Source organism: Diceros bicornis, chromosome X, assembly GCF_020826845.1.
Source record: "Diceros bicornis minor isolate mBicDic1 chromosome X, mDicBic1.mat.cur, whole genome shotgun sequence".
Classification (NCBI taxonomy): Eukaryota; Metazoa; Chordata; class Mammalia; order Perissodactyla; family Rhinocerotidae; genus Diceros; species Diceros bicornis.
In genome coordinates this window covers 26768322-26794784 of record NC_080781.1, presented here as the reverse complement: position 1 = coordinate 26794784, position 26463 = coordinate 26768322, and the positions used below count along the sequence as shown (strand labels likewise).

At 38.4% G+C, this 26463-nt stretch overlaps 1 protein-coding gene across 3 annotated transcripts in view; it reads left to right on the top strand.

The window, feature by feature from the left end:
- Window positions 1–26463, top strand: part of DMD (dystrophin) — a 743617-nt gene that overhangs the window by 510259 nt on the left and 206895 nt on the right. For all 3 annotated transcript variants that reach the window (XM_058535613.1, XM_058535611.1, XM_058535612.1), the window contains exon 16: window positions 12874–12952. In XM_058535613.1, the coding sequence (XP_058391596.1) occupies window positions 12874–12952 (79 nt within the window). The remainder of the gene's footprint in view (window positions 1–12873; window positions 12953–26463) is intronic.

The window sequence follows — 26463 nt, the reverse complement described above, 5'->3', positions numbered from 1 at the left end:
TTTTTAAGATGAAAATTTAAATTAATTTGCATACTATTTAGTATTTAAAGTCCTTAAAGACTTTGCTTTGGTGACAAGATAAGAATCATCTGCAGTTAGCATATAAATTGCTTTATGAAGTACTGGTTATTTCAAAAGTACTGGTTTGTTTCTGATCTGTTTAAATATCCTTGGACTGTAGATTTGTTTACTCTGGAAGTTTACTCTGCTGAATTCTTTCTTTTCTATATGTTACAAAGTTGAATATCAGTGTCAGCTTGGATTGAAATATTAAAAGTTCAAAATTAGAGTGAAATCAGTAAAAATTTACTGCAGCATACTTTCATATGCAAGAACATATTTTTCTTTTTGGGATTTATACTAAAAAATAACACAACAAAAGCAAACTTTTAGCGCTACGTATACATTTTGAACCATCCAATAGATGCTTTAGCCTTCAGGGAATTTAACTGGTTAATGCTTGAAGGGAGAAAAAGATCAGCTAACCAAAATAAAAAAAAAGTTTTCTCCAAGATGTGAAATGTGTGTTCAATCCTAGATCAAGGACTAGGTGTTCCAAGTTCTATGTATGAGGTTTAACGTTACTTTGGAAAAGTCTACAAGAAAGTTTGTTATCAGTGCAATGAAATCATTTTCATGTAGAAGCGGCAGTGATACCAGCTCTTTACTCATGCAAAATCCACTACTTTGATCTAAACACAAAATCATTCAGTGCTTTTATATCCAACCGTCTATATTCACATAACCGTTAAAAATTATGACATAGGAAAAGACAAAAAAAAACATTCTAATCACTATTGTTTTGAAAGCTCTTTGTAAACAAATGTGAGATGACTAAAAGAAGGAAGGGGACTGATCAATTGTTGCTTACCAAAATAAAAGAAAAAACTGACTGTATAAGTGATACTATTTGAAATCTCGGGAATCTCTGATTCATTAAGATTATGTCACTAATGACATATAAAATGCCTGTTCAAAAAATACTCCTCAATGGACGTGAGATGCTAAGGTACGTAGACTCTGGGTCTGATCTAGGTCCATGGTGTTCTGTCACCACCTTCCTGAAGCCTCCCAGGTTGCTCCAGGCCTCGTTGCTTTCTCACTTCTAGAAATTCATAATGCTCTTATTGGTCAGTAACACAGACTAGCGTTTAAAGAGTTGCTAATTTGTCCCATGTGCAGTCTTCTTCTCACAAGACACAAGGTTCTGGAGAGTTGGAATTTCTCATGTTCCATCTTTGCCAAGATGAACACGAAGTACAGTGTATATAACAGCTCTTGAAAATACTTGGGGAATCATTGATCCTTGAGCTCACCTCTCATACTCTCCGCTCTAGACTTGTTTAGATCCTGCTAAAGGATAGAAATCACCTAGCTATTCCCAACTGGCCAACATGAGTATTTATCATAAAAGAGGCAAGCTGGATATGGAACTTCCCCCAGAGATGTGTCTGCCAGATTCACCCACTCCTATTCTGCTCTGACACCCACCTTTTAACACAAATAAATAACAGCTCCCATTTACTCAGTGCTTACCTTGTAGCAGATGCTGTTAAATGCTTTACAGGTCTTCTTTATTTTTTAGTAAAATATAGTATTTCTGCCCAGGCCATAATAGGAATCCTGCTAACCATCAGGATGAATGATGTGAGGGGCTTTGAAGAGAATTTACCACCACCTCCCTCATAATTTTTCCATCATTCCGTCCAGTCTTTGTTCAACCGTTTTTGGTATACTGCTTTGGGTTGTCATATCAAACCATGCCCCAACACACCGGTGGTTCCCCCTGATTTTCACACATCTCCTCATCACCCAGGATAAACGTCTGAGGTTTCCTTGACCCCTCCTTCTTTCTAGTACCCTGACATTTAAGCCATCATATCCTATCCTACCATCTCTTGTTGTTGTGTTTTTTTTTTTTCTGGTAGCTTATCCTTGTTTTACTTTCTCCACGCTTCAGTTCATCCTAAAACATCACTCTGACCATGTTATTTCTTTATTTAAAAAAATTACTGTAGACTATGAAAATGTTAGTAGTAGTTGCCACCAGGGTGTGGAGCAAGATGGCTAGAAGGACACAGCAAAAGGGAGACTCACTTTTTAAAGATTTTTTGTTGTTGTTTTTCTTGAATTGTGTTATCACGTAAATGCATTAAAAATAAATAAATGTAAAATTTTAAAGTAATCAATTATTTAAAAAATATTTGAATGCCTTCCCATGAACAACTAAACGAAGTCTCTATTCTTAAACCTGACAGACAAGTACTGCTCTGGTTTGACTCCAGGCTACATTTCCAGCCTGATATTGTTCAGCCCTCCTGTTTCTACTCCACATCCGGGCCTTTCTTAGTGCCAAAAAATTGTTCATACTGCTCTTGCCACACAGAATGTTTCCTCTAGTTTGGCCCATCAAAATCTTACCCAACTTTGAAGGCCCAGCTTAGAAACAACCTCCTTCATTAGTTTGATCTAGATAGTCTGTAACCCCTCGTAGCTATTGATGCTTCTCTTAACGCTTTTAGCACAGTTCCCAGGAAAAGAAAGGAGTGAGCACCTACTGAGCACCAGGAAATGGACTCTCCAACCACACACTTCACAACATCCCATTCTCTGTACATCAGTTTCCTCATCTGTAAAACAGTCATAGTAGATGTACCTTTCTCATAGGGTTGCTCATTCTTTCAAATATTTAGTTGGATGCCTACTGTGAGACAGGCACGGACCTGGATCCTGGGGATACAGCAGTGAGCGAAATAGACCGAGTCCTGCTCTCATCAAGTTTCCTTTCAGATAGGAAAGGCTTAAATGAAATATACCTATAAAGCTCTTAGAACAACACTTGGAACACAGTAAATGCTCTATAAATGTTAACTATTGTCACTGTTGTTATTCAATATTTCTATTTACAGATAAGGAAACTAGGGCTCATAGACTATTAGATAAGATGCTGAAGGTCAAATTGCTAGTAAGGGATTCCAACTTAGGTATCCCTGACACACAGAACTGGTGGTCTTTCCATTACATCAGTGGCTCAAAAAACAGGCTCTATGTCAGAATCATCGGTGGAGCTTTAATGAAAGTACAGATGCTCCAGCCTCAGCCCCAAATGGACTAAGTCAGAAATTCTAGAGATGAGCTAAGAATCTGTATTTTTAAAAAACTTCCCAGGTAGTTGTGAAGCACTGTCAAATCAGGGAATGACTGCACTACACTAAAATCTTTCCCATGCTACTTTATTATGCCTATTTGTAAATATCTAATCCATAATTTCATTAAAGATAGGCTCCTTGTTTTCTTATTTATTTTTTTCTCCTTCCTCTCCTAGCAAAGTGCCTTATAAGCACTCAATAAGTATTTGAGTAATTAATTGCTTAATTATTTAATTAAAGTTGCTCTTAAAATGCAAATACAGCTGTGATACTAGAAGCCTGCTATGAGCTATCATTGATCTTCCTAGGGATATGTATTAATTAGCTAAGAACCAGTACTTGGGCAGGACAGGCTAAGCATCTGAGAATGGAACTAAGAAGGCCTCCAAACCAAGTGCTAACCGCAGCATTGCACAGCCTAGGACCCCCATCTTACCTTGCCCACACTTCATGGACAACTTCAGGTAAAATGCAGACAATATATTACTAAAAATCAAGAAACTTCTCCTCCGCCCCACTTTCATTTCTTTTAAGTTGACACATGTATCTGGTTTGGAAAATAGGGGGAAAATCTCTTTTTTAAGTAAGAAAAAAATCCTTTATTCTTGTCACACCACCAACGTGGAGTTCACTGCTATACCTTATGGTTATAAAGCAAGATCCCAAAATGCAGTGGCTGATTATTCATAGTAGACATATTAAGTCAAGAAGCTTATTTTTTCTCTCTTTGCTAAGGTACAAAGCCTGGAGCTATATGCATTTTTATTACACTTTACTGTCTTGGTTTCACTTGAGGATTAAAAAGAAAGTCAAGGTACAGTGCACGTATCCTGATGGATTTTAGGATTTCTTGCTTTAGTGAAAGAAGAATCTCATACAGTACCTCAGATTATTTCTCAAGGAAGTATACCTACTTCTGTGATGACCTAGAAATTCAATCTTTTGTTTCTCCCATAAAAGCTCACATGGTATTTTGGAATTTTTTTCCCCCTGTAGTTTTCTGCACTATGCGAAGCCACATTAAAATAAAACAACTTCAGTTTAGATTTGAAGTGAAAATATCTAAAATAGTTCAGGGAGGTCTTATGACTATTCGGGGAGCTTACAAACCACCTCAGGGTTGGGGTGAGGTGGAGTGAAGAAGGAGGGAGGCACAGGGAGAGAAGGGACGCTAGGTCTGAAGAGTGTAAAGAAGGCCGAAGGACAGAGATTGTATAAATTGAGAGGGAGTGAATTCAAGTCCGAGTTTTAGCTCCAGTTCTGACAAATCTACACCGAGAAACAATAGAAGTGCATTGCTCCGTCCTCTTTCCTTTATTAAGACACATGAAGTGTACTTATTGATTTAACCTGCACCTTATTTTCCGATATGCAAAGAAGAGAGAAGGACTGAATGTTGTAGGATTTGGAAGTACAGTAGAGGAGATCTTCCAGTGTATTGATTTGTAAAGAATGGCCTGATACTGGTTTGGCAGCTCTGTGTCAGTGAGAGAAAAGAAAGGCGCTTTTCAGTGGCTGAGAGGAGGAGAGCTGGGAACTGAAACAGGGGCTTGTGGTGGACAAGGTTCTTTGATATGCCTTCAAATTGACTGTGGAAGGAGTCAAGGTCATGAAGCTTTGGAAATGCTCCAAGGATAGTGTGGGATTTAAGGAGCCTTGGTTTCCTTGGTTAAAGATTGTTGCATGCATACTTCAGCAATTTCTCCCTCCCAACCATCATTAAAAAGGTGATTAGTAGAACAAACAGAAAATCTACAAGTGTATTATTACCCAAAATATAAGGGTTTCACCATTGAGACAAAAAAGGTTTGATTTCTGGTGCTTTATTATTTTTCATTTATCTTCAAGATTTCAACCTACTTCAGTCATCTTTTAGTATGAATTTGCCAACTGCTATGTATGTTGTCTTTTTTTTTTCTTTTCAGATGATACCAGTTCTATTTTATCCCCTTGGTAATTATTTCAAATTGCCACTTCTGGTCCTTGGGAACACTCCTGTGTTCTAATACCAGGAGGCATAATTATGTAATTACCATGTGAGCATTATGCTACTTATGGCCCAAAATGCCCCTAGAAAGGAATGCTCCAATGGCCTCGGAAAATTTTTGTGAGAATGATGTCTTCCAAATGTGGAATAAATAAAGCTCGAGAATAAATAGCTGAAGCTGTAAGGTAAATGATTTAATGTAATGGTTTTGCAAGGTGAGAGCCACTTGACTTTAGTTCCTGCTGCAAATCATGAGATACATTAGGAAAGCTTTTAAAAGGGAACCTATTTTTTTTAATATAAAATCTGCATCAAGTTACATCATCCAAACAGAGTAATTCAGCTTTTCTCTTATCTCTGAGACAAAAAAAAAAAAAGCAGAAGAAATGCTTGCTATGGTCTCTTCCCTTTGCATCACGTTTTTTCATAACAGTCTGTGAATGTAACAAAAAGTAAAGATTTTGACAAATGAAGCAGGATAGGAGGTTGATTGCTGCTTTTCTAAATTAAAATTAATGATACCCTTAAGGTACTTGGGTCTATGAAGTCGACTTAATGTTGATCTAACCTGGCTCCATTATCACAGAATGGGGCAGTTGCATGAGCGTGAAAACCAATAAACAAACTTCGAGGTGCATTTTAGAAATCGTGAGTTGAAAGCTGAAGACTTAACAATGGACAAAGAACTTGCTGTTTGTCCTCCCTTGCTTTCTGGTTGATGGAAGAGTTCGTCAGAATGGGAGGAATAATGTTCCTGGAGAAGCATTGGGCTGGCTCTAGGCTAGGGCTCCTGTTCACATCACGCCTCACCTGTCTGGCAGGGATGCACAGCTTCTTCATTGTAGGCTCCATCTGTTTGCCTCAGCAGAGTGTGCTCTTTGGTAGGTTGTAGAGAACATAATTGGGGAGGGCAAGTGGGAGGTGGAGGGGTGGGTGGAGGAGAGAGGAAAGGGAAAAGAGGGAATAAGAAAAGGAGTCAGAGATTAAGAAAGAAGGGAATCAGCACAGCAATATAAAATGGAAGGGGAAAAAAGCTATGAGAGAGGAACACAGAAAGAGGTGTGTTAATGATGGTCTCAGATGGCATGCATTAGCATCCATGCCATAAATCACGAAAAATCAACTAATAATCATACTCGTACTCAAAGCGAGCACTGTGTTAGCAGTGGCTGCTTTCCTGTGATCTATCCTGAAGTCAAATGCAAGAAACTCTGTTTAACTCATAACTGTCTCAATGTCAGGAAAATGCATAAATAAATTCAAGGAAAAGAGAGTTCAGCCAGTCTTTGCATTCATCAAGCTCAGGTTGTTTTGCCGTAGAGCTGTACCTATCACAAGCCCTCATTCCAACCCTTATCTCAGACCAGGTTTTTGAGTCACAACTCAAAAGAAATCAGAATCGGAAGAATAATGAATTTTAACTGAAAAGGATTACAATTAGTTAAAAGGATTTGAACTGAAACTGTAATAAATCTCAGGAGAGTTTCCAGGATAATGTTTGGGCATGTATTGTGTGAGTGTTACAAGTAAGGATTTGGAAGTAAGAATGAATTATGAAGGCCTCCCCCAACACAGACTCATGTGTACAGAAAACTATACAAACTGCAAAATTGCGGGACAAAAATTCACGAATAGACTGTAGAGAGTCATTTGTGTGCGTGTGCATTGTTTATTCACTAGCATCACAGCACAAGGAGAGTTGTTTTTTTATGGGCTCATTAGTGTAGGTGTGATGTCTGGTTCTTGCATGCCCGTGGATATTTATCAAGGATCTAAAGAAACTGAGAGCCAGAAAATTGAAATGTACATGCCCAGTTACATCTTTGGCCAAGACTGGAGTAAACACGATTTATGTAGATAAATACATAAGAACCAGTAGGAACACGTGGCCATTAGGAAGAAATCACATTGTCTAGCAATGTATTTCCACATCAGGAGGGACTCCTTGGCTCTCCTAAACCTCCAGTGAAGATACAAATTTAAAAGTAATTAACTAACAGGTCAAAAAAAAATGTGGAAACCATTGAGAATTTAAAACAAAGTTAAGTTTATTTCGTGATATATGTAAATATCAAATCACTATGTTGTACACCTGAAACTATTGTAATGTTATATGTCAATTATACCTCGATTAAAACATAAAAAAACAAAGATAAGTAACAAACATTTGCATTTAGATAAATTTATTTGAAATCATTTCTAAGAGCCCCATGTTATCTGGCCTTTTTCTTCTCTTTTTGGCTTATTTAAAGCAATTTTGAAGAAAAAATTAAAGATAGCCTTCAAAATATACAGAGGAATGGACTGAGCTTTGGGAAACAGTCACAGCTAGGAATGGAGTGTGTTATCATTAATTTAGTTGAATGACTTAGTGCCCATTCAGTATTCCCAAAATTGCACTTTCTGGTCTACCATAATCATACTTAGCATAGTGCCTAACAGCAAGAACTCAAAAAGTCTTTTCATTCATCCATTTATCAAATATTTATTGAGCATCTCCTATGTATTAGGCTCTGTGCTAAACTGTGAATGAGACAGACAAGGTCCCTATCTTTATGGACAAGGAACTTGTGTTCTAGTAAATATCTTTTGAATGAATGTGGAGACATTTCTTAATGGTTTGAAAGAAGGGAGGTCTCTGCTAACAGTATACGGCCTACAGAACTCATCTGAAATGAGAAAGCGAAGGAGAATAATATATAGTCCTCATGGCTCTCAAATCTTATTGTTTAAAACTTAAAACAATTTCAGAGGAGATCTGGGCTCTTGATTTCTCTTACAAATTATTGCTTTAAAAATTGTTTTAATCCAGTACTGTGGGCACGATGAATCTAAATGGCTTTCTTCTTTCCTGTTTTTAGCTTTATCATCAAAAAGGAAAGAAGAAAGGAAAGGAGGGAGGGAAGGTCTTTTCAAAAACTTGCGTTGGGAATCTCGCAAGAGAAATTCTTCATTCACAATATAGTTGCTATGGTGAAGATCCTTGAATCAAATATATACTAATTCATTCAACTAATATTAGTTGAGCACCTGCTATACTCCAGGAACTGTGCTAGTCACTGGGGACATAGCAGGAAAAGAAAGATGTGTCCTTGTCCTCACGGCACATATAAAAAAAAAAGACCTTTTTTTCCCCCTGTCATGCTTTTACTGAAGAATCGCTGCAGACTAGATTATAAGTACTCTTGGAGCAGATGGCAGTTTTCTGCCCATCTGGGATAGTTCTAAAGAATAGACCCTCGTGTATCAATACATAAGATTTCTTCCAGTTCTAAGCTTTCGTGATCTATGATCTAATAGTAGAAACAGGATATATGCTTCCAAAAAGATGTTATACTTGTATTACTTTTTATAAAAGGAAACAGAGTTATTGCCTATTAATTCAGAGGAAATTGGGTTCTTCCTGTCTCTTTAAATAATTCTGTTTAAACTCCTTCGGCTCTTCCCACCTTGCTCACCTTCTAATGCTCAGTCTTACCCCCTTTATTCTCACTTTCCTCTCCTTCCTTTAATGATTGAGACAAATTGCTCATCTCTAGCTGGCTCCACATAACCTCTCCAGTTAAAGGTCTCACTCTTAGGTCAAATTCATCATGTTCCTGATGAATTCATATACCTTATGCCATTCCTCCCCATTCTAATTTCCATAATTCCATCAGCAGTATCCTCATTCTCCCAGTCTTCCACACTGGAAATCCAGAAGTTCTATTTGCTTCTTCAAAAATTAAGCTCCAACACCAAAATCAGTTAGTTCTTCCTTCTTTCAAAATACCTCCTCATCTGTGCTTTCTTTCCCATTCCAGGCAACACAGTCTTCATTCCAACGCACGTCACCCAAGTCTAGTCAATTGCAACAGCCTCTATCTGGTCTCAGCTCCCAGGTCCCTTTTGAATGTGTTCTACACCGCGCTAACGGACTCATCTCCCTAAACTTCAACTTTCCTCTCAAATCTTGAGTCATCTCTCAGAAGTCTTTAGCCGTTCCCTTGGCCTATGGAGTTAAGTCTTGAGCCTCAGAGTCTGGAATGCCTTGTTTTGCATCATCTGCTTCCGACATTCCTGGCTAACTGTATCTCACTGCCCTCTCCAGCACCAATGTTCCTCTGCCTCAGGCCTTTCCTCAACTTGTCTCTACTCCTCACCTCCAACCTTTATGCTTCCAAAGATCAGAGACTATAGCATTTATTTCTTGCATATCGTTTTCAGTATTAACATATGAATACAAAGTGAACAAATAATTAACTGAGTAAAGAACTAATTGTGCCAGAATGCAAGGTACTGGTGTATCATTTCTGGCTTTTGCTTCCTAGTTTGTATATAGTACTTTATATTGGTTAAAAACACAGCCATTTAGAAAGATCTAATACACAGAGGCTATTGTTTCAAGTTTATCAAATTTCCTTTTCTTGCCTAATTGCTCACAGAATAAAATGCTTTGTTCTTAAGTGGCTACAGTTTGTGAAGATCTTGTGTGCCTTCAAGTTTTTCTCTTTCTTAAAACTATTTCTTTGTTTATTCAATTGTGCATTCAAGCCGTGCAATACTATTCTCCAAAGATAATTTGTGAAAAGAAATATTTTATGCTTAATTCTTTAGGTATTTTAAGACTATTTCCTGAGTTTTTCTTTTCATTACATGATGCTTTTTTAATTTCAGTCTCACTCTCATGCATTTTCTTAAGTTTGAGTTATAAGGATGAGACTTCAACTTTTATCTCATTTTAAATTCTTGGCAATATTGGTGTACACTGGAAACACCAGTGGAGTCCTCCTTGTATAAGAAAGAAGCAACCTTCAGAGATCAGGGGCCTATAATGGACTTAGATGCTGCATCTGCCTGGTCTCTAGGAAGCTACTAACATTGCCAGAGGACATGACCTGTGGCATAGTCATGCTCCTTCCCTGTTTGCATATTTCCTTTGGATTTCTTTCTCAGTACCTGAAAAGACTTCTGGTCAGTGTCCACTCCCATATGGCCTCTTTGTCCCCTTCTCCCCACCCCCAAACTTTCGCATTCATCCCTTGATTAATTTATTCACAAAATGACCCATTCTGCGTTTAGAAATAATTATGTATTCCAAACATTCATTTGCATGTGTCTTCTACAAGCTTTCTCTATAATCTTAGGGTATCACATTCTTCAAGACCAGGAGCTGACCTTGCATTGGATCATAAAATATATTGATGACCAAAGTTTCATAGATATGTACACTAGATTTGGTCTGCTTTCAATAAATTAATTGATTAACAAATAAAGAAATTAAAAGGCCAACTGCTTACTAAATATTTATGAAATCCTTTTTTTTTTTTTCAACTTTAATCTCTTGGATAGCAGTTAAGAGCAAGATCCAGACTGAATGGGTTTAAATCCTGGCTCCGCCAGTTTACTAACTACTTAAGTTTCGGCAGATTTTGTGTTGGGATTTTTTTTAAGCTCTCGTGCTTCAGTTTCTACGTCAATGAAGTGGGGAGATAATATTACTTCCTACCACAGTTATTGTGAAGATTCAATAGGTTAATTCATAGTGTCATGCACAGAGTGCTTAATAAATATTAGCCATTTTTGTATTATATGTGGCGCCTTACACATTATAACCTATTCCTCTCCATTTATTAACCATAATAGCAATGATAACAGTAGCTGCTAACATTTATTGAGCATTATTTTTTTTAGAATTTTTTTTATATTTTTGATGAGGAAGATCAACCTTGAGCTAACATCCATGGCCATCTTCCTCTATTTTGTATATGGAACGCTGCCACAGCATGTCTTGATGGGCGATGCGTAGGTCGGCACCTGGGATTCAAACCTGCGAACCCTGGGCCACCGAAGCGGAGCACGTGAACTTAACCAGTACGCCACCGGGCCGGCCTGAGCAATTATTGTGTGACAGAAACTAGGATAAACACTTCACATGTATCATCTTATTTAATTCCCACAAAAACTCTATTGGGTAGGATATACCATTGTCCCATTTTACTGATAAGGAAAGTTAAGATTAGAATAATTTACCCAGGACGTGCAGTCAGTGCCAGTGGGCATTCTTGTTTGTTCTCCCATATCCATCATCTCTCTCTCACACACACATACACACACATACACACACGCACACACACACATATTTATTCATTAGTTTGGTCAACTAGTCATTAAACCAATATTTGCTACCACTTACTATGTACAGGGTTCAGTGCATCCTGTGGGAGAGGGTGGGAGAGGGTGGGAGAGGAGAGATAAGCAAGCAGTGGTCCCTGCCATCAAGGAGTTTACAATCAATTGCAGGAGATACTCACGTCCGTATAACTAAAACAGATGGCATGATAGAAGCGCTCCACGTATAAACCATGTGCTGTGAGAATGCTGAGGAAGCAATCACTTCTAACCCGGGGTATTGGAAAGTAAGCATATAAACATATAGCAGCCTTGACCTGGCAAAGAAGGGAGATAAGAGCATTCCAGAGAGAAGGAGCAGCAGGAACAAGTCTCTCAAGTGTTATATTGGATGGAATATCGCAGGCAGGAAGAGGTTGGCTGGGACTGCAGGATCATAAAGCTGGGAAGGTAGGTTTGAAGTGTTGCTCATGATTTTGTGTGCATAACAATGAAGCAAATGCTGCGTTTTTTGCAACTCTACTTGGTTTTCCAAATATTTGGTCCAAGCACAGATGGGCGAGGCTAGGGAGAAAGTATAAAAAGAAGATTGTTCTGGATCTATGCTAGGCACCTGATTGATATTGGAACATCAGAGTTGGCTTTAGACCAGACTATCTGAGCCGCTTTTCAGATGAGTTTAAGATCTGTTTTATCTCTTAGGAGTGATCCACACCACGGGAGTGAACCTACTTGAGTTCTGATGGCTCCGGGCAAGTGCTGACCAACCCCTAGTTTAGCATGAGCTGTTCAGAACCAACTTAAGATCCAGAGTCATGGAGCTAGAATACCTGGGGCCACCACTCATATCTGGCTGGCAAAATGCCAGATGACAAAGTATACCATTTCACCTATAAAATTCTTCCCTTTTTTTCCCCACCCAGAATAGAATTCACTAAGCTATCAGGATCCTGAGTCAATGTATTATAGAAAAACCTAACAGGAAAAAGGGGAGAGAATTTTTACCCCATTGCCACCAAGTCTACTAAAAACTGAAATCTGAAAATTTCTTCCATCTCACTGTCCACCCTGTAATTACCCTAAGTTTAAGCCTTGCCTCTACTTCTTTGATACTTAAGTATTAATCAGCAATTGGTTACTCATTAATTATCAATGACTAATTATCACTCAGTGATCCATTAATTATCGATGAATATTATTCCAAAAAACATTAGTCAAAAACGATAGACTGACTAAGACAAAATATCTGTCATTTCTGAGATCCTTTAGTCATTGAGTATAATAGCCAATGGCAGCCTCCCTGACCCTTTCATGAAAGATTTAGAGTTTGCTTTTTTGATGGCACTAATTGGAGCAGTAGTTCATTTGTGGCTGCCAATGAGTAGGCTAAAAAATATCTCATTTTAACATTGTCAAGAGGGCACATCTTTTTTGTTTGGCCTTGGTTTGATAAAAATGAGTCTCGGAGGCCATATACGGTAAGCGGATATTAAAACCAGGGTTATAAATTGTTGCTTTAGTGTTCCAGCCTTAGAAGCCCAAAAGATCTTACCGAAAAGGATACATTGTTTTAATTGCTCCTCATTATATATGATGAGAGAATATCACGTCTCCTCTTCCTCCCAGGTGGCCGTTGAGGACCGCATCAGGCAGCTGCATGAAGCCCACAGGGACTTTGGCCCAGCATCCCAGCACTTCCTTTCCAGTAAGTTGTTGTCAGCTTTCATTGCCTAACCTCTTCGTTGCATCTTGGTAGCTAAGAATTAACTGTCGAATTACAATCATCTCTGCCAAATGCGCTGGAGGCATAAATCATCCTGAAGTATAACTTGGTGGGTGAATTCAGAAGGTTAGGAAGGGGACGACCAATTAGGCCATTTTGTCCAGTCTTCAGGTAACGCATAATTGTTTCCTGCAATGTATTCTCCAGTGCTAACCTCACTAATATTTTTGAGTCTTTAGTTCTGCTCATAGCACTTCATTTCATAAAGCTGATAATTATGATATCATATAATTATGATATGATAATTCACTATGTATTACTGTGACTCTGTAATTCCTTATCTTTATATAATTCATTAAATACTCCCTGGCTTCAAGTTGGAACCTCATCCCATTGTATTTCCTTTCTTTAAGTATTCTTATCCCTCTTTTATCCTTGACCTCTATTCATTCTTTTTCTTTTCCAGTTTTACAATTTTATTAATTATATTTTATAATTAACTATATTTATATATATTAATAAATATAATATATTTTAATTAAATATATTTTAATAATTAACACTAAGAGGAACAGCCTTAGTTAACTGAAAATTTAATATTGGAACATCCTATTAATATAACAATGCATATTAAATGGTCAAGCTCCTCTGATGAATATTGTTAATTTATACCACCCTTTCTTTGATTATAAAAGTATATAGGTTGAGTTTTTTTGGCATTTAAAAAGCCATACTTCTACCACATGGAGTTAACATCTGTTAACATTTTGGTGCATTTCCTTCTGGTCAGACATGAGTATGTATGAGGGTTTAACCATCGTTTTAAGACAGTTACTTTGTGCCTGGCAATGTTACAAATGTGAACTAATTTAGTCCTTACAGCAGCCTATGAGGTAGATACCATTATTATATCCATTTTAAAGAAGAGGAAAGTGAGGCACACAGTCACACAGTGAGTGGATGACAGAGCCAGGATTCAAACCCAAGAAGTCAGTTCTAGAGTCTGTGTTTTTAACTACCACACTGGACTATCTTTTACTTAATTTATATATTTTATAGAGAGGAAGTAATTTTATATGATCTCCCTTCATTCTTCGGCCTTCTTCTATCATTGCCGTTTTCTAGTCCTTTTCTCTCTTTTCCATTTTCCATGGGTTAATAAAAAGATCCATGCTCACAGACATTTTAAAGTATTTGATTAGATGCTTTCATGTGTGTCTCCAGTTGGCCATTGTCTTTTACAACAAAAATTCTCAGAAGGTGGTGGTCCTGTCTTTGTGTTATACATTGGTAATGTATTAAGTAAGAAGTTGTCTTATTTTCTTGATTGGATCTAACCCTACTATCTACATGTAGTTGTTATCTGGACAGTATCACACATGCTTAGGAGGTGCCAAGATAAAAGGGGCAAGACAAAGCAGTGTATGTAGTTGAGAGGGATTGGGACTTTTAGAAATGGTTCTAGAACAATTATAAAGGCTACAGATTTTGTCTTCTGTATTTTTCCAAATCTCTGGTCTGCTTAAGTCGCCTTAATGGCAGCCATTCTATTCGATTTAATTGAGATTAAATGTGATAACATACTTGTAAGTGACTCATAAACCATAAATAAAAATATTACTATAATGAATATTAATTACTCCTCAGATACTGTGTATATTCATTCATCCTTTATTCTCTTTGCCTGCCCCACCCGGAATCGCATGTCTTCCACATTAAAACCTATTCTCAGAAAATGATGTGTTATATTCATTTCACCCAGGTGACAGGTAAAGTTTAATGTGTGCTTCTCCTGGGTTATTTGCATTTTAATAGGGTGAAAAGCCATAAGCCTGAGGAATGGCTCTCCTGTGGTAGAACATCAGCCATAATCTCTGAGCTGTGAGGGAAGAACTTTGAGGGGCCCGGTGGATCATCCTCACACCTTTCAAACCATATCACACTGGTGCCCACTTCCAGAAAGGTCAGGCCCGTAGACATAGACACTCATAAAGACACTGATTTACCTGACCGGATGGAGGCAGCCCCAGAAGTCACCAATTTCTTAGATACTCATGTGGAATATCAATATATGCTTAGAAGCTTTGTTTATTGATATCAAAAAGTACCAATTTGGTTTAAGGGATATTTGAGAAATAGGATAGTGAGACTAAATATTAAATAAAGATCGTTTCTTTATGTTGTCCTTTTTTTAATTACAGAGGTAAAATACACCGCTCAAGGAAATTTTGGAAAGCAGAGAGTACAAATGGGAAAAGAAAAATTATCTATTATCCCACCACTCAGAGATAACCACTATAAAAATGTGGTTTATACACTTTCTTTCTTTCTCTTAGGGGTGGGGCTGTGTGTGTGTGTGTGAATTCAGATTTTTTTTTTCTTTTAAACCAAACAGGGATAAAAACATATTACAGTTTTATGACCTGAGTTTTTCCCTCAGAATTATAATAAAAATATTTTCATGTGTTTAAATATTCCTCTACAGAGTAATTTTTTTAATGGCTGGGTAGTATTCCCTTCTGTGGCTGTACCACATTCACCAAGACAATTCTGAATCACTCAATATTAAGGTTATGTCAAATTTTTCACTATTATATCCAACATTGTGACTAATATCCTTTGTACACCTTTATAAACATCTCTGATTCTTTCTACAAGATAAATGCCCAAAAAATGGAACTGCTGTGTTAAAGGATGTTTATATTTGTAAGGCTTTTGATGTGCATTGCCAAACTGACCTCTAGAAAGTTACACCAGAAATTGGGTGTGCCATCAAAACCGTATTTGAGTCAGGGCATCTCTGAAGTCGCTTACTTGCTGTTAAATTGTGTTCTATAAAAGAAAAACAGCTTTTCCCCCAAACAAATAAAAATATGTTTGAAGAAAATACCGCTAAGGTCATATTAAATGAGTTTGAATTGATAGATGTCTAGTAATTTGTTTCCAGGTTACCAGGAATAATAATAGGGTGATTTCTGAGTCTTAGAAATTACAAAGAAAAGAAAAATAAGGATGAGCCACGAACTGCCCCCCCAAACATGCCCAGTGTCTCTGTCTCTCTCTTCATCTTATTCTCTCTCTCCCGCTCCCCCTCCTCCCTCCTCCCTCCCCCCCCACCCCTTTGAAGATTACATTACCAGCTGTCTTTGTTTTTTATCAGTAGAGAGAGGCAGCCTTTTACTAAAGAAAAGTATTCACTGTTGCTTCTTGGTGGCCCAATCTCTACTTGATAAAGAAGTTGTTTCTTTTATCTCAGATCTGAGAGAAAATGAGAAGAGAAAAACGTTGTAAAATATGACCCTTATACGCTGATAGACACCAGTTTGCCTTTAATTCTAGCTTTAATATTCTACTACTTCTAATTGACTTGTGCGACTTAAACCAAGAAGAAGGAGAGATTCTCGTAGTGTGATTTTTTAAAAATTATATATATATTAAAATCACACTATTAGCATTTATACATATTATACATTATATATGTAGTTGGTGGGTACAGTGTCCGTTTCTTCATCTTTCATGATCAAGAAAGTACTATAGTATTCATTGGCATAGTAGTCTGAAAACTGTCCATCTTTTGTTATTTTCAAGAATTTAAGACCTTTTTGAAAAAAAGAATTTAAGATCTTTTTTTCTGGCAAGTTTCTCAGTTCTCTGGGCTTCTGTCCTAAATTTTACTTCCCTCACCAAGAAGGATAACTATATATTTGGGTAAAGGTAGAAAGCTTTCTATAACAGTAAAAAGAACTTATAGTTGTCTTAATATTTTACAAGTTCTAGAATTCCCTAAAGGAGCATTTTCCAAGCCAAGTTCCTCGGAACATTAATGTTCTGTATGATGTTAATAACTCTTTCTTGAAAAATAGTTCTGGGGTCAGTAAGATTGGAAAAACACTAGGTTATAAAGATAAGCAAGTTTCTTGCCTGTTGGAATTCTTGGAGCCTTTAATATGCATTGAAACTCTAAGAGGAGGATAGAGTCAGTAGCTCTTCTCCATACTTATGTGACTGTGGAAGCCTTTTTCAGGCACACCAATTAAGTTCTCACTAAATATGCTATGGAACATAGTACAGGAATCTTTGCCCTCAAGTGGTAATTGCCAAATGGTTTTAATGACAAGAACTTTCTGCTGAGGGTAGTGAAAACATGATCTAATTAAAAAGCAAATGAGTATTTATAAGGCAAAAGGGTCAACTCTCTCTTTCCTGAGGTTTCCAGCCCCCACCTCCACCCCAGAAGTCCCCTTATGCCATGGAATTTTCTAGCTGGAGAGAGAGAAGCTTAGAGAGCATCTGTATGAGTTGTTTTCAAACTACTCATTAGTGAATCCTGAAATCAGTTTAATGACTTGCAACCAACAATTTTTTAATGGAATGGAATGGAACGGATTAGAAAATATCAGAATACATTGCACAAGCAAGATTAAGTATTGTTTTTACACTTTGGTTTCAGTTAGGTAAGTGTGTGTGAGTGTGTGTACGTGTGTGTGTTCTATGTCACAATGTGGGTTTTCCTTCTGTGGGTTGCAGTCAAAAAAGTTTGAGACACTGAAATGCTCCAGCCCTGCCCTTATTTTACAGATGACAAAATAGGTGCAGAAAGACCAAATGACATAACCAAGGTCACACAGATGGTTATAATAGATCTGGAATTGGAACCCAGTTTCTGGACTTCCAAGCACACCTCACACTCCCTCACCCATTAAGAACACCCAGGCCAATGACTGTCTAGTCATCTGATATTGCCACAGATTGTTCTCTTTTCTATTCCTCTTGGTCTGGGCCCTACTAAGTTGACTTACAGAGCCTGAATTTTTCTTTCGACGCCTCTGGGCCAAGTGTCGTCTCACCAATGGTTTGGGATATTGGTTAAGAGTTCAGGCTCTGGAACTAGACTCAGTGGGTTCAAATACTGGCTCAGCTACTTAATCTCTTGATCCCTCATCTGTAAAGTGGGGATTATAGTAATAGTTCATCAAATTTAAGACACACTTTTCCTTCCATGTTTTAACAACTCTGAAATCAGAATGTGCCTTATGTCCAATGGGGTTTTGAATTCAATGAAATATGGTAATGTTATCTCATGGGGTTATAGTGAGGATCAAATAGTAAATATATATAAAGCCCTTAGAACAGTCCCTAGCACATAGTAAGTGCTATACAAGTGTTTGCTATTAGTATTAGCATTACTATGGTCAATACTATCAACTTGATAGTATAACTCAGTATCTGCCTATTAGAGTCAAACTAGATATGGAAGTATCATTCATTCTCTAGTATTTAATTCTCAGTGTAAGTAGTTCCTCTCCTTTCCAAGATGTTTTTCATGGATCTAATCTGCAAGTGCAGTGTTTTGCATATTATAAGAGCTCGATAGTTATTTGTGTAAGTAATGAATAGATGAATAATCAATGAATAGACTTTAATCTCTATAAGGACAGGATGGTGTTAATTTTGTTGATAGTTATATTCTCCAGTGCCTAACATGGTATCTGTACTGGATAGATGTTCAGTAAAATCATTTACAGAATGAATTATGTCTTATATTCCAAAAAAAGAAGAGGTACATTCCCTCCTGACGTTGATAATACACAGTGGCATGAAATTTTGCATAGTGACTATCACATAGTAGACACTCAATAAATAATGTACCTTTTATGTTGCCTCTCAGCAAAGACTAATAGCATTCATAACTTTACACGGTCATTTTTATAAAAGTCTACTCTGCCACCTAATATATTAAGGGAAAAAACTGACTTCAAAATTACAGCATGATCACAACTATATTAGAAAATAAAATCGAAACAACAGACAGGCACACCTAAAGAAAAGGCTGAAAATAAAATACAGCAAAACACAAACAGCTATTGTGTTTTTATTTCTTTTTACTTTTGCAGATTTTTTTATAAAAAGCATGTATTACTTTTGTAATGAAAAAAACAATAAAGGTAAAATTTTTTATTCTCTGGCTTTTAACCCAGTGAGCTCTTGCAGTGTTAAACTCTATTGATGGCTATGGAACTCCATAAGATGAATTCCCTTTTTATTGTTTATTCTGAATTTTAAAGCTGTGAATTTCATTGAGTGATCTTCTTGTTCTCGGATTATGAGACACTGTAAACAGAAAGAACTGATCAATTCTTTCTTGCAGGCTTTATAATCTTAACTGCCTTAATCAAATCCCTGGTTAACTCTTTCTCTCTTGTTAAAGCAACCCAAGCATTTACAGTTTCCCCTTCCTACATAGGGCTAAAAAGTTTGTTTCCACCTTGAGAGTTGTCAAACCTTCACCCCCACCTCCCCCCACTCACATACTTAATAAAAAAAAGGCAGGGGAAAAAAACTGTAAGCACATCTAATAATTGCTGACATTTCACTTAACACTGCTCCAACCTATGCTACCACTGTCCTCAGGGGATGGATGACTTTGAAATATGAGTGGGCCAATAATTTAAAGCTTCAGATTGGCTTAAAGAAGCCATCATGATAAAAGTCAGGAAGAAGCTTACAGGTACAATGTGAGATGATTTTCAGCCTAAAGCCCTCTATCAAGTAAAATCTCAGGGCAAAATAATTTGGGCCAATTTCTTCAGCAGTCATGTGCTGTTCGAGTGTTAAGAATTTGGGCCGAATGCCATCTAATCTATCAGTGATGCTGATAACATCATGCTGGTAACATCTCCATAAGTTCAAAGATAGCCTTTCAGATGCCCACAAAAAGCAGTCACAGTGATAATAATTACAGTCTTTTCTCAAAACCTATTTCTATGGCCCTTTCTCCTTGAGCTCAAATTTACATTCTCCAATAAGACCTTAGATTTATTTGCTTTAGAGTATCCTTAGTAACAAAATTTTGCATCACTGGCCCTACATATCCATTTATTTGAACACATGAGGAAGCTTAGGAAAGTTCTCAGTTTCTGCTGTGGGAATTTGTATACTGGAGCTGGCTTATACTGGCTCAAGAGAGCCAATTGTTAAATATACTGCCCAGGAAACCCACCTTTGGTAGCTTGAAATCAGCCATAGTGGGAATATTTACCCCACAAAAATTGGCAAATACTGCAAATCAAGGCTTTTTTTTTTTTTCTTTTTTGCGTAGCTGGTTTACCAGAACATCACTGAATTTTTCTTTTTGCTGAGGAAAATTAGCCCTGAGCTAACATCTGTTGCCAATCTTCCTCATTTTTTTTTTTTGCTTGAGGAAGATTAGCCCTGAGCTAACATCTGTGCCAATCCTCCCCTACTTTATATGTGGGTCCCTGACACAGCATGGCTGATGAGTGGTGTAGGTCCACACCCAGGATCCAAACCCACAAATCCGGGCTGCCCAAGCAGAATGCGCTAAACTTAACCACTACGCTACGGGGCCAGCCCCTGAATTTTTTTATGTTATTCAGATCACCCAAGTCCCTGGAGGCAAAGTTCACAATGCAAGTATCTATCTGCCTTAGGTAGGATGACCACTGGTCCTGGTTTGTCCAGCATGTTCTTGGTTTTTTTAGCACTAAAATTCCCGTGTCCCAGGAAATCTCAGTCCTAGGCATACCAGGATCGTTGGTCAACCTAGCCTTAGGTAAAGTTCTGCAGAAAGAGAGCCCTAAATGGGGGATTCCTGTACAAGTAAGTTATCAAGAGAGCAGCTCTCAGGTGAAGGGGCACGAAGGAAGCAGCATAAGGTGGAGGGAAGGCTGATCAGGGAGTCAAGCGAAGCAGGGAAGTGAGACTAACTTCAGCCTGATCCCACAAGGAGCTCTGGAGCACAAATTACACCACAGAATTGGCCCCATTTTGAGGCAAGGGAGCTGGGCTTTTGCTTCCCCGTGTCAGTCAGTCACTAGTTGTGGATTTCTGGGGAGTAGGGGACAGCAAGGAAGTTCCCCGTTTCACCAAGGGAGGTTCTCTGGAGATGGGGGCAATGGGCCCATAGCAGCCAACGCTCACAGCAACTGGGGATGGGTGCACCACCCGGGGAAAGGGGATCTGAGTGGGACACCAATAGCGTTAACCTCTTCTAGACTTTATGAAGCTACTGTGATACCCCATGCATAATCTGGCTTTGCAGCTAAAGGGTGACATTTAGCTTGATCACTAACCACCACTCCTTCATCACATTCCTGCATGGAAATTAGTCTGGTGGCATGGCAGAGGTGAGGCAAATGTCTGCTCCTTTCTTGTTACATCTTCCTCATCGTGACAGATTCCTCTGGGCCTCATAAGGACCTAGGGCAGGGAGACTAGCACCACAGTTCTGAGTCAGTTTCATGACACATGGACACTATTTTGGTGGAATGCTGGCTCTGAAAGGTATATTTTTACACTCCACAGAAAATGAAGGCATTTGTGCTTTTTGGCCTAGGGTAGCATTTTGTCATCTGTCCCAAAATACAAAGCTTTGCACAACAGAAATGGTGGAATCACATCCCTGTGGGCAAAAATCATTACTTTCGTTTTTCCATTTGGATCTTTTCCATTTTCGGAACACAACCAGTTTGGAATTACAAAATACTTTTTGGTGATAACTTGGAGGTGAGGACAAAAGGCATTTTGTCCTTTTGTAGACTTACATAAACTGTTCCTGGTTTAAAACCCGTTCTCTCTGATTTTTAAATATACTTTCAGATATCAGCAGTAGCAATCATCTTGATTTCAGTCTCCTGCAGATGTGTTCTGTAATGTGCTGTGTCTCCTTAAGGCTGTAAGGAACAGGGATGGGCTTAGGTGATGACGGGTATTTTAAGGATACGTGGAAACATAAGGAAGGATGGGGAACAACAGTCACTAGGAAGCATATGTCTGCTTCTGTCTGTATCTGCCTTTGCTGCTGTAGTCTTCAAACTCTCACAGTATCCTAGCTTCTCTCTTCTCTCCACCTTCTCCTTACTCATCGTTTCTACTGCCTTGTGAGTTCTGTTTTCTTCTTTAGCTCTCTGACTTTTTTTAACTTCCCCACCTCTCTACCATCTAAATTTCTCTCTATGTATTACAATCAAACTCTCCAAGAAAGAGCACCTGATTGGTTCATCTATTTACTATCTATATAAGATTAAGGCCACCTCATAGGCCACAGGCCAGACCATAAATCAGGCTTTCTTGACCTGGGCACTGTTGAAATTTGGGGCCAGACAATTCTTTGTTGTGGGGACTGTCTTAAGCATTGTAGGGTGTTTAGCAACATCCCTGGCCTCTACCCACTACATGCCAATAGCACCCCTGTCCCTCAGTTATGACAACCAAAAGTGTCTCCAGACATTGTCAAGTGTTTTCTGGAGGGCAGAATTTCCCCTGGTTGAGAACCGCTCCTGTATACCAACCCCTGGACAATTTGTGGCCATGGCAATAGAGTCACATGGAACACTAAATAGAATGACCTATGTCTGAGGAATCATTTGAGACTACTTTTCTGCACTCCCAGGTACCCTTCAAGGAAGAGGAGTGTCTCAGCGTCTGCTTCCTAGGGAACCCAATCTGTGAGGGAGCAATATAACTGCCAGGTATTTAGAAGCATCTGAGAAAAAGGCCTTGTAATAGTAATTCTAGTCACTGGGTAATTTGATTTACTCATGCTTTCCTAATGAGGTTGATGATTTTGTCCAGTGTGTGTAGTGATGATCATTATTTAAGGTGTCGGACCGCATGATCTCCATTAATGGGTAAGGACTTTTGGGACAGCATAAAATTACGTCAGCCTCTTGCCTTACGCCTTAAGCTCAGCAGCGTACATACCAATGACAGGCAAGAGTTAGAATGAAGGATAGTCAATAAAATAGATCATAAAAGGAAATGGGTTGGAGTGTGAGCACCATAAGGGTAAAGGACATGCACCATACTTTTTTTTTTTTAATTTCGTGCGTCTAACACCTTGCAGATAGATGCAGGCAGGATATGCCTTGATTGAATGAATAACCAAGCACTCTAAAGATTATTCCCACTCTCATACAATAGGAAAGAACTTAGTCTAGTGCCTAGTTGAATGTCCTGAAAAAGTAATGAGCTTCATTTTATTTTCAGCCAGCTAAGATGATTCATTCTGTCACTCAACAAATGTCTATTCAATGACCAATACAGGTCAAACTCTGTTCTAGGTACTGTGGAAACAGCAGTAAATAGAAGAAATTTCCTCTATCATGGAGTTTAAATTTTAATAGGTGAAGGCAATCAGGTCCTGATACGTTTGATAAAGAAGAGTAAAGCAGGCTAAAAGGGCTAGAGGTGATGGGGAAGGGAACTCTTTAAACGGGGCAGTCAGGGTGGTGACATTTGAATAGAGAAGTGAGGGAGCAAGCCAGGCAGATATCGAGGGGCAACGGGTTCCAGGTAGAGGAAACAGTAAATGCAAAGGCCCTGAGATGGGAGCATGCTTAGAGGGTTTGAGAAACAAGGAGGCTAGTATGACTGAAGCCGAGATTCACAAGATGGTGAATGAGAGGAGGTCAGTGAGCAACCAAGAGCCAGGCCAGGCAGGGTCTTATCAACGATTGTTAAAAGCCTTTGGGATTTGTTCTTAGTAAGGAGGGAAGACTTGGGAGGGCTCTGAGCTAAGAGGTGACATGATCTGACTTATGCCTGTAGCATTTATTCATTCATTCATATATTTATGAACAAACACTAGGCACTTGGAATAGGAAGATGAGAAAGACAGAATCCTGGCCTTGGGACACAAATTCTAACCAAAAGAGATAGACCCATAAAAAAAAATCATGACCTTCTATAGTTGTGGTAGATGGTGTGGTGGGAGTTGAGTGGAAGGAGGAATTAATTCTACAGTGAGGGAAATGAGATGTTCTGTATGGACTAGTATTAATGCACATTGCTCCTTGGCTAATGCAAATCCAAGGTAGAGAGTATTTCATCTGATAGGAGTCTAGCAAAAAATGCTTCTGATTGCTTGGCCCTTGATTTCGCTTAGCAAGAGTCACAAAATGTATTTGGTAATGAGAATCAGGTTCTCCCTTCTACTTAGCCATTCTGATATGATGAATATCCCCCTTTCCGATTTTACATGTAGCCTCCTTATAGCCCTTTTGTCCAGAAAAGGGATTTCTTATGTATGTATAATGAATATAAATATAGGTTTTAGAGAGTGCTAATGTTTTAATGAGCTAGAAATAGGCAGACAAGAGAGAGAATAATGAAAGATTAGTCAACATGGGGGCAATTTGACTTGGAAAGAGAAAATCTGAGCAGGAAATGTCTGGGAAAAAAATTAGAAGAGGAAGGGAATGGAATGAGCTCATTTATGGTGTGAGTTAAGGACAGAGGAATTTATTCTCAAAAGGTACAAAGTGAGTTGGTGTTGTAGAACTTGACCTAGGCCAGCTATCAAGGGAAGGAAACTGATTCAAAAGACTTGGCCCAGGAGGTCTGGAGCAGATGCATCTATTAGAAGTATCGGGGGAAGAGGGAGAGTTTCAAATCAAATCTTGAGTTATCCCTGGAGTCCAACACAAAAACTCACTAGAAACCTTGCTATTTTAGGGCAAAATAAAGGACAACAAGGCTTATGTCTTAAACAGGACAGGTCAGATCATTCCTCTAACATGAACCATCCACACTAATTTAAATAGAAAAAAGAAGATAGTAAGTTTGATAATGAGAAATTTAATTTAAAAATCAGAACTAAAAATAGAAATTAAACAAAAATTTCTTGTTTTATTTCTTTCTAAAAGCACTTAGCTATTTGTTATGATTTCCTAAGCAACACTAATATAAAATGATAAAACCTGGTTGACTTTCATAGTTGACACCAGCATCAGAATGCCAAAAGGAAGACTTGTCTCCTTTCAAGTTTTACTACTGTGAGAACTGCATACAATTTTTTGACGAGTCAGAAAATGGCTAGAAGAGGGATCATTTACTGGAGTTGTTTCCTAGGCCTGTGCTTTGGTGGTTAACAGTCGGTTTAACTCTGGAACCATAGAGTCTCTCTCATTTGTCTGGTTTCCCTGGGATTCCTCACACTAGCAGTAAGTTATTTTATGGAATAAATATCCTGATAATTCACCGCATTAATAATAATAAGGGTAGGAATAGGAATTTTAAAAATATTGAGCACTTTTTGCTCTTAACGCTAAGGAAGGCTTTTACGTGGATTAACCTGTCTAATCCTCACAACAACTCTATAAAATAAGGATTATTATTGTCTCCATTTCACAGAAGAGAAAACTGAGGCTAGAGAAGTTTAATAATATATTCAGGTTCATACTTGTAACCATTATGGATTAACAGCTTCAGAGAAGGGGTTCCAGGGACTAGTGAGTGGCAACCCACAAGTCTCAATTGCATACACTGAACGGGATAATCCCCGTTAATCTTTGGATGATAGTGGAGGAAGTGGCTAGTAACAAATGGGGAAGACTTCAGCTTGGGAATAGTTTACTATTCTTTAATCTCTTTGATGATGTTCTCTCTCTCTCTCTCTCTCTCTCTCTCTCTGTCTCACCCTTATATAAGAATAGAAAGCTTCTATTCTCATACTCATGGGTCTACAGGTCAACTGTAGTTCAGGCGATCTAGATAAAGTTTGACTGGGAAGCTCTGCTTCAGGCTACAGGTTGTCTGGGTTTGGCTCCAGGCAGCTAGTTCAGTTCAGGTTGTCTCTAAATGTCTTGGGTTTTTGAGGCCCAGGATGAAGGAACAGAGGCCACCTGGGACATATGTTTATGGCAGATCACCAGAGCACAAGAAGACAAGCCTCTATTCATACTATGTCTGCTAAAGCCCCATTGGCCAAACCAAGTCTCATGGTCAAGCCCAAGGTCAAGGGGCTGGGAAGCACACTCTGCCCACCATGAGGCTATGGCTAAGGTATAGATGTTTAATTCTTTTCCAATGGAGTGAAGAATTGAGACCAAAGTTTAATCTCTCCCACCCTCTTATTGCTTTAATTGCTGTCATATCCTTAGCTCTTTCTTACTCTTACCCTTGCTTCTTAAATGAATGTACATCCCATCTATAGTCATTTGGTTTTTAATATCTGAGTTGCTCCCTACTGGCTCAGGTTTCAAATTTTACTTTCCTTGAAATTTCCCTGGTGCCTAATACAATGCTGTTTACACAGAGAGCATTCAGCAAATGGTGTTGACTACCTGCCGTCTTTTAAAAGCACATCTGGAGAGACACTAAAGGCACCTGGCAATATTGCACTGACTTGTTAGTAACCTGACTTAACCCAGATGGCCTAAAGACTGTAGCCACCTTTACCCGGAGGAAAGTTCTATGGTAATACAGTCAGCCAGTTCTGTTTGAAATTGTTTAGAAATTCCGTGAGCAGATGTCAGTCACGGTTCTGTTTATATAGACACCTGTCCTCCTATCTCCAGCTTTATGAGCCTTGATTTCTTTCTTACTGTCCTGATAATCACAATGAGGTTCTTGAAGATTTGTATAAGTCAGTTTGAAGGAGCTTTTCTTTCATGAGTAATACCACCAAATATTGGTTATTAGGCTTTGTGGGACTGTGCAGCCAGCAGCACTGGATATTAGATATAGTGTTT